The sequence below is a fragment of the Zeugodacus cucurbitae genome, chromosome 4 (genome assembly GCF_028554725.1).
Source record: "Zeugodacus cucurbitae isolate PBARC_wt_2022May chromosome 4, idZeuCucr1.2, whole genome shotgun sequence".
Classification (NCBI taxonomy): domain Eukaryota; kingdom Metazoa; phylum Arthropoda; class Insecta; order Diptera; family Tephritidae; genus Zeugodacus; species Zeugodacus cucurbitae.
Genome location: NC_071669.1, coordinates 39,880,938 through 39,890,865, shown reverse-complemented (window position 1 = coordinate 39,890,865; position 9,928 = coordinate 39,880,938). Strand labels below are relative to the sequence as shown.

The window sequence follows — 9,928 nt, the reverse complement described above, 5'->3', positions numbered from 1 at the left end:
GTCGTTCCAAAAAAGTCTCCTGGACTTTTTTGCATTATAAAGGACAGATGCTTGTATTTTCCGAAGTGGAATCATTTTGATTTCGTGGGGGTCAGTTCTGAAAACTAACTTATCTATTAAGAAATGTAACTAGTGACGGTCCTAGTTAATTTCTTCAGTATATAAAGCTTTATATTATTTCTAAATCTATGTCAGTTCGAAAACTGAGCACTTTCCTAGCGAAAAAATGTAAATGGATATTAAAAAGAAACCACGTTGGAGAAACATGCGTTGTTTTAACTTGCAACAAGCACTTCATTAATCAGTTATCTATAAAAGAGAATATTTTAGCACCATCAGTAGGATGTTGTAAACTCATCAAAAGCATTGTCAATATATTATATTAAGTTTACTTCTGCTATAAGTTCAGAATCGAGCAAAAAACTGTTTAAGAATAGATATATCGATTATATAAATATTATTATATTATATTAATTTAATTTATGACTCATGATATGGATGAACAAAATCACAAACAAATTCTATTATTGTAATCTAATCCCCAAATGTGTGTGCTTATTTGCATATGAAGAAATAATGTCTCTACTCTGTGAGTGCTTCTCACAATAAAATCAGCTGTTTTTGCTAACACACTCTTTTGCTTTCTTTTCACCCTTTTTGGTCTTTTCCATTGCTTTATCGCTGTTTTTTTGCTCCCAATTAACTTCTCTTCAACGCTCACGCCAACTCCAATTATATTCAGTCGCATTGTCTTTCAATAGCTTTTAACAACTTTATAATTATGTTATTTGTTCATTTTATGGATTTGAAGATTTTGTTAACTACTAATTGATCTGCGGATGTCGTTCGATGTCGGCAATGTCATTGTAAAATGTTGTTGACCAATGCAAATTTTGATTTTGTGTTGTTGTTGTGTTGGTAAATAAAAATTAGTGTTTGCGGTTTTAAGCCAATTTTAAAGGTTCGCACAGATGAAAACAATACAAGTTAATAAATGGCCCCTCATCTCAAGAGTGCAATGTAAAGTGAATATTGAAATTAATTTCATTGATCGAAGTGTTGAAGTGACAGAAGAGGGGATTTGTGTACAAAAAAAATATTAAAATGAAGGATTATTTCTCTTATCTTCAATGAGCTTCGGGCCCCTGAGTGGCACTTGCATCACTTTCTGACTGGGTTAATTAAAATCTCGCGTATTATATCAGAGTGATAGAGAATAAAAAAGTATTGACGCAAGATTACAAACAAATTTATTAAAATTAATATTATTCACACTTTGTTATTTTCTGTCGATTTCATCTTACCAGGCCGCATTCGGTATACCCTGGGCGTATGCGTATCCTCCGACTGGCAGAGGGGCGCGAAATTTCTTAAACAGATGGCCTGCGGAAAACACTGTGGGAGCGGCATAGCTTGCCGAGCCTACGAAAGGTGGCGACGCTGCATATGCCACTGAGGCGCCATAAGCCGTCGTTGGTGCCGCAAATGTGGCGGGCGCGGGTGCTGCGCCAAATGCCAATGGCGCTGCGATATTTGGCAATTGTGGCGCTGCAAAGCCTATAGCAGTAGTGTATGTGGTGGTTACCGGCAAGCCAGCGGTGGCTTTTACACGCGGCTGTGCTGCATATTTGACAAATGTAGGCGCCGGCGCCGCGTAGTTGAATTGTGGCACTTGCACATAATTGACGGGGTACGAAGCGAATTCGAGTGGCTTGGCGAAGGCAGCGGCACCGTAACCCTGCAAAGGTGCCGTGTCACATGGTATGGGAGCGGCAAAGGCTACACCGTTCGGTGGTGCGTTAAAAACATGTGGCGCGTCGACATAACTGGCCTCAGCAGCACGTGGAGTGGAAAGCATGAGGCACATGCAGATTGACAGTAGCTGGAAGTAAATTAAATTAAATTTAAAATTTTGAGGCGTTAACTTTTTGATGATATTTACCAGTTTAAGCATTTTCGTTAATTAATTTCCGAACAATAGAGTTGACACTTCCACTTCCTTCAATTGAATGATGGTCCTTTACTGTTCGAAAGTGAATTTATACAATATTAAATAGCGTCTACGCTTGGGTGTTTCTACTACTATTTGCAGTTATTTGCATATTACATGTTATACTTTGGATTACTTGAGTACATATAAACTCGTTGACCAGTTAGTCGTGCCTTTAAATCACGCAAAACTCTTTCAATTCAGAAAGTTGAAAATAAAATGCATTGTCGGTGCTTTCGTTGTGACTTGCCACAAGCCGTCGAAAACCATGTCTTCTGCATCGATCGATACACGAAAATTCGTACGTGATACATGTGTTGATGCAATACCCCGTTGCGTAAGAAACAGTGCGTATGTCATTCAAATTAATTTATTTAATATCCAAATATGTGATAATATGTATATAATAAATCGCAGTAAAGGTTTTATTTGGACATTTAATAGGATTAAATTAATACTTCGAAACTCACTTTTAAAAGACAAAAAGTGTAACAAAATTATTAAAAAATTTGGTTTTTTAGGTGGACGCTTAATCTCTTAGCTCAATGGTTTTGCAAGTTGTTGTTTTTTCTCATTTTTAGGCTTTATGCTTTTCAAACAAACTTCACAGAGTAAACTCAGTTCGGTCAAAAATTGCCATTTAAGGGGTTATATACTGTTAGACGGCCGAAAAAAAGTGAAATTTCCAGAATTTTTTCTGAGAAAACTTTTTAATTTATTGATCCAAAAATTTATACACATATTATGGTATCTTTTAACTGTATTTTAAGACTTAATTTTCGTAAAAATATTTATTTGAAAAAGAGCTACAGCTGATCTCCAGGAGCTCTTCTCAAAAAAGACGTTTTGCGGTGACCACTATATCTCGGAACTGGATCATCCGAAATTAAAAAACCAAACAGATTTCGTTAAAATAATGTTGAATCTAGTAATTAATCGAAGGAATAAGCAAAATAAAATTTTTTGACAAAATGGCGGTTTCTCAAAAAAAAAAATCGATTTTTCACCGAAATTTCGGCCTTAAATTGTTTATAAAATAAAAAAATATTTATCGGAGAGAAAAAATCTACGATTAATTACTAAAAAATATATTTAAGAAGGTCGTGTTAAAATTTGAGACTAATCGGTCTAGCCGTTTTCGAGTAATGTTGGTCACCGACTTTGAAAACACCATTTTGAGAAAAACGCGTTTAAAGTTTGGACCTTGTACTTAAAAGCACTCTGAAATGCCTTTTCAAATTTTTCATTTGCTTGTAACTTTGAAAATATTCACCGGAACGATATGAAATTTTCTGTGTGTATTCTTAAATATATGTACATTAAGAAAATGAAATAAAAAAAATCGATTTTTTGAAAATTCTAACTGTATATAACCCCTTAAATCATACCATCAGGGTTACTCTCACAATTTCGTCGTACCACTATACATTGATATTGATTGTTACTTAATATGGTCGTTCAACTACAAAATGTCCATTAGCTTCAGAATTTTGTGAATAATTGTTAGACATTGGAAATTTTTAATTATATATAAATAATAACATTAAATAAATAATATAATTAATAAAGCCTCAAAAAATGGGATTGGAAATAGCATTCAAAACGATTGGCAATGTTGCTGATCCTGATTAGGTTGTTAATTATCCTGTAGATTTTTAAATGCATTGAAGCTACCTAAAGCTCCAACACATAATTTGCGATTGAAGATATATAATTTCGTTTCTAAATTTGAATACCCAATATTCTGTAATGGCACGATACAAAAAAGTCATAAAGACAACATACTCGGCATACAATTTTGATGGTAAAATTTCAAGATGAGGTTGTACCTCTACGATGGATGTCAATGATTCCTCCAGATTAGCCTACCGTTCAAAAATATTTTCCATGTGGATTATATTTATGGAATACTCGCTGTTTTTGTAGGGTTCTTTTTATACTCTCGCAACAAAAGTTGCTAAGAGGGTGTTAGAGTTTTGTCCACATAACGGTTGTTTGTAAGTCATAAAATAAACGAGTTAGATATAGGGTTATATAAATCAAAATGATCAGAATGACAAGATGACTTCAAATCCGCATGTCTGTCTGTCCGTCCGTCTGTCCGTGCAACGGTTAACTTGAGTAAATATTGAGATATCTTAACGAAACTTGGAACATGTATTCCTTGGCACCCTGAGGAAGTTGCTTTCGAAAGTGTGCAAAATCGGACCATTGCCACGCCCACAAAATGGCGAAAACCAAAAACGTATAAATTTTCGTAACTAAGCCATAAATAAAGTTATAGAGGTAAAATTTAGAAGAAACGATCGCACTAGGAAGGGGCATATTTGGATGTAATTTTTTGGAGGAGTAGGCGTGGCTCCGCCCCCAAACCGGCATTCCATTCCTACAGGGTATGTTAACCTGTCTAATAGATCCACTTCAATCGTCAACCAATAAAACCGTCCATTCAAATTAATTCGAAATTTAATGAAATTTGCCATTTTTAGATTCAAAATCACGAAAGTGCACTTACCCACTCCATAAAAAATAACGTTAAATCTGTGAATAACTATAACATATATATTTCTCTTTCGTTACCCTTTTGAGGAGACTGTAGCGAGGTCAATGCATTCGAATGAATTCATTTCAATTTTGAATTTTATTTAAAGTTCATTTCAGTAAAATTATTTAATTATAATTGAGGGCAGGCAATACGCTAATACAATAACAAAACCATCTTCTGCATAAGCGCTCACACCAACATAACGGTGGCGGCGACGGCTTGCTGCTGACGCATCCACTTGAGGTATTCATTTGTTATTTTGTTTTGGCATTTGAAAAACGTAAAAATTAAAAATAATAAAAATAAAATTAAAATAAAAATATGATCATGTGATGTAGCAAAACAAACGTTTTTATCGTTATTCCATTATTTGAAATGTCAGTCAGTTAGCCGGTCATGTGACGGCGAAAAAGCGCTTTGCTTTATAAATGCTTGATTGTACTAAATTTAGGAGTAACATAAATTTTCAAAATTAGTATTGTAAAATTAACATAACTGTTTTGTGCATATTTGATTAGCCGCATGCGAACTCATTGAAAAATTCGCTTACAAATGTGTATATACAATGTCGCAAAATCACACGAGTGAGTACTCGCGGTTGTGGGACTTTCAGTTTCGTTGCAATTTTAAAAATTTGTATTGCCATATAGGTCAATCACTGTGCCGGTAAATTGCATCCTATTATCTCTTCGTGTATGGCATTAAAGTCGCTTGTAAAAAACGAAGTCACGCAACCACCGCTGGAGACCGAGAATGGCAGACCAGTACTCGGTGCGGAGCGAATGTTTCATACAAAATGCATAAATAATTTTCTAAAGTGGCTATAGCAGGTGGACAAATTCGAATAGAAGAAAATGATTTATTATAGACACAGTTATACGTACATACATATGTACATATAATAAATATTCAGTAATAATATAGCCATGTTTTCGATGTCAACTAATTTATTTCATTATTTTTGCGCAAATTCAACTCAAGAAACACCCACTTAAAGAATAATAATAGAATTCATGACATGATTATTTGTTTTTGAATCTCTTTAATGGGGTTACCCGTTTGAATTATTAAAGACGATTACTTTAGTAAGATTAAGAGGAATGCAATTAGATTTTAAAGCCAAGGAATTATTATACATCAATTTATCATTTGAGCAAGGCGGTGATCATCATCGGCCAAACTTGAGACCAATAAAGGTCTAAGGGAATTAAGATTCTACGTTAAAAAGCTTCTGTTATCGTTGGATTTCTTGTTAAAGAATTATGCCAAAAAAGAGACCAGTATCATTTGGTGTAAGAAAATATCGAACGAATGTGATCCAGAGGATCATATGGTCGCAAGAAGAAAAAAGGGTGGAGAGAAAAATTACATGCTTACAAATAATCTCAAGTTGAAATAGATCGTAGGCGAGCATTCAATACTCTCGTAATCTCCTCAATAACCAGTATGTTCATTATGAAATCAACTTTATGTTGCTTGTATCACGGCTAGGGACGGATCAATCCGTTTTAAAACCAAACCGCATTAGACTAATAATAATATTCGTTTGGAAACTTATTGGAATATTAGCTTGACTAACCTATACTATCTACGACAATCTTTTATGGATAGGGGAATGTAGTATTGGTTTCTAGATATTTCTATTTATTATTCTAGATCCCAAGTGGGTTAGTTGAAGGTATGAATCATTTCGATAGTTTTGAGAATTAAGAATCATATTCCGAGCGGTTTATGAAACGTGTAAAATATTAAATGTATTTGAATGCAATGTATGCTCCAAATTTGATTGGCATAGTTCTAATAGTTTGAAATATATCAGGAAATTGTTTGGAAAATACAAATCGCTCATTTACATGAATAGCGTCACAACTCAAAAAAGTCGATTTTTCAGGAGAGCTGTTTAAAGTTTTTAATTGTCTCTTATTCAGCAAATATAGAAAAATGCCCTACGTGTATTAAAAAACTAGTGGCATGTAATATATTAAATAAAATGATGAGCATAAATGGACTCGTTGTTGTGGTTTAAAAAGTAATGCAACATAACAAGTCGAAAAACGGCAAATTCTTATTTCACGGTTTATTTTTCTACGTATCAGAATGAAATTTTTATACAACATGGACGATGAAATTATGCACATTTCTGCATACTCAACTTAAAAGCCGTATTTTTTGAGTTATGTTAATAGTTGAATAGTTTCATGTAAATGAGCGAAATGTAAGAAAAAATCATCTTTGACATGAGATTTTATTAGCATTTTTTTATATTTTTTATGATTTCACTTTTACAGTAGGAATATAAATTATACCTAGTAATAGAAAATGTTAAAAAACAACAAAAGTAAAAACAAAGACATAAAATATGACTCAAATATGCATGAACAACAAAAATCCTCTTGTCAATTAAGTGTTTGCAAAATGTAAGCACAAGTCGAAGAGAGATTAAAAAGAGGAGAGATTATTATTATTTTCAAAAGCCCACCAACACGTACTCTGGCATGTATTCATTCGACTTTTTGTTTCGAATTGTAAAGATTTAATTGGTAATACCTTTTTTCGGAAGTTCACGAGAAATTTAGCTATATGTTTTGTTTTAATTAATTTAAAGGGAAAATGCAAAATAGTTGTACAAAATTGTTAATATTAAGCTAAGGACTATATACAATATTATTCAGGGGAATAAAGGGAAATATACTGAATTTGAAAAATGCATGTCAAAGTTGATTTTTTTATATAATTTGCCGTTTGCAAACAATTACTTGACAAACTGTATATGGTCCATGAAAACTCAAAATTTGATGTAAATACAAACAGCCTTACGTATATCACCGAGAGGATGACACATGGCCGAATAAAATCGGTGTCAACTCCAGTATCGTAGATTCGGTTGTCATGAAATGAGTTTTGAACTTCTTTTTGTTTTAATTCAGGCGAAAATTATAAAGAAATAGCTTAACTTGTTACAATAATATATAATTTATGCAATAACATTGAACTGAGCGCATAAACTCAAATTTTTTAGGTAAAAATTATAACTGCGGCAACGAATAATCTGCAGCAAGCCACACTTAAGCATCGCCATGTACCAAGCATCCGACGCGTGCAACAAGTGCCGCCAAGCTCTCACACACTCGCACTCGCACTCAATACGAAATCATCACTTTATATGTATGAATGTGCAAATTTATTTCAATATGTCGTGTGCTTAAAGTGGCAGCTTAAGTGTATCACGCGCTGTAGTCTGCAGAGCAAAGCGAAGATGTAGTACAGTGTGTGAGTATAGCGAAATACATTTTAGAAATATTGACACAGATAAATTTCAGTAATTCAGTTTTTTAGGAGCCTCTTCACAGCAGAAATGAGCATCTCTGACCACAACACAGGTAACAGGTTGGTAACAGCATTTCACAGAATACGATTTTTATATTTTTGTTGTACAGATCACTTCCTATTTTACAAATATATATGTATTTTATATTGTAATTTTAAAATTATTATTATAATTATTACGAGGAGTTGGTAAAAATAATGATGAAATAATGAAATTTGGTACGATTTAGATTCCATTACCAATTTTTTTTTTAATTTCTTGCAGTTCCACTTTACCAACAACTTCATCCCACTGTGCATTCATTTGTTATGAAGATGCTTGGCTTGTGTCAAAATAATCGATATCAGCCTGATTGTCTATCAGTCGCCTGCCTACCCGTCATCTCGCTGTTGTCGCTTGTTGTCTGCCTCTATGTCTTTCTCATTGTGTGTGCGTGATTTATGGTTTCGTGACTTTTCGTTGCTATAATGCCGAAACGCACGCCGCTACTCACGTCAATAAATCAAAACAAATTTGCAAATTCTCAGTCGCACACATACGCACAGGCTCTTGACGCATGGCCGGGATTTGGCCATATAACCATTTGCGTTTTAGCTGCTCGATAATATTTATTGCTCATAGATATTCATCTGCTTCGACTATTATTGAGTTATTGGCTTTATGCAATGGCCATACTCGTGCGCGCATTCGTTTTTAGTGGCTTGTGTGGCGCGTCGAGTGGTGTAATGCAGACAAATCACCCATTATAGGCTCATGTGCTCTTTCATTTGATCATCCGCAAAATCCCAATTGAATTGCGTGCACCAAATTATAGGGTTATTTTGGTAATTATAATATTTTTTTACATTCAAAGTCTTGCGATATATGATATATAGGCATATGTGATATTCGAAAAGAAATATAGCTTAAGAAATAATTGCGAATGGTAATAACTGAAAGCATTGAAATTGTTTTATGCATCGGAATCAAATAGAGCTATGCGACTGCATATAGAAAGTATTGACCCGCAAAAACTGTTCCCTTAGATATTTAATATACAAATGTATAATACTTACAGCCGGTTTCACGAAATAAATTTAAGTGAAAAATAATTAATCTTAGTTTCACCATTGGACTTAATTTGTATTTAAATGATCTCGCTTTGCCATTTAAATATTATTTAAATACTGTTGTATCCAACTATGTTCACCTTTTTTTATCAACTGATTTCCAATTTTTTCCCATTTTGACAAATAAATTCAATTTACTTGTATACATAAATCAGCTGCTTTTAAGTTTTTGGATGCCAAATGTGAATAATGGTGAAACGAAGGAAACGAAGAAAGTCCAAAGTTAAATACAAATGAATTGGAACATAATTTTCAATGAAATTTATACCTCATAAAAGCTTGGTTTTCTATACACGAATCAATTTCAGCATATTCTTTTTGACAACTACATTGACCAAGTATTCTAGAGATTCTAGAGATAAATTTTGAATTAGCCATGGAGACAGGTTCATTAAAATTGGCAATGTACGCTTTTTGAGTACTGACTAACGAATGCGATAGCGGAAAATGGATGTTTATCTTCATTTTAACTATTACATAACCTATTTTCGGTCCATTTGGCCATTTGGAAAACCATATTGTATTTCCGATAGAAAACCTTTATTTTCATTTCATTTCATATTGTTTTACTTTGACCTTAATTTGACAAAATTTGTATATTACTGTAATTGGCAGAAATATCATTACTGAGTAAAGAAAGGCTTCTGGATATTGGTATATAATGGGTGCTGTCAGATATAATGAATTTTGGTTTGCTCCGGTCAAATATGCCAAAGGGTCTATGGTGACTAAAGTATACTCCGTTAAATATTATGAATTTAAATAAATATATTTATATGTGTATATGAAATATATTAGGCACCAATAAAGATGAATAAATTTCGTCCTCTTTTATTTAACGGTCGAAATCATCAAGACCCTCAAATACCGAATATGAAGTACTTATAGCTGACTTTATACCTAAAATATCAACTAAACTATGGATAATGAATTTCAGGGGATATTTTACCCTAATA

The 9,928-nt window shown here is 33.4% G+C and overlaps 1 protein-coding gene across 1 annotated transcript; it reads right to left on the bottom strand.

Annotated features, from left to right (window-relative positions):
* Positions 1 to 511: 511 nt before the first annotated feature.
* Positions 512 to 2,104, bottom strand: LOC105214451 (uncharacterized). Its single transcript, XM_011187888.3, has 2 exons — positions 1,943 to 2,104; positions 512 to 1,882 (listed from the first exon to the last, which is right to left on the bottom strand). Exons 1-2 carry the CDS (start codon positions 1,952 to 1,954, stop codon positions 1,301 to 1,303), a joined length of 594 nt encoding a protein of 197 aa, XP_011186190.1. The 5' UTR covers positions 1,955 to 2,104; the 3' UTR covers positions 512 to 1,300.
* Between the last annotated feature and the right edge of the window lie 7,824 nt (positions 2,105 to 9,928).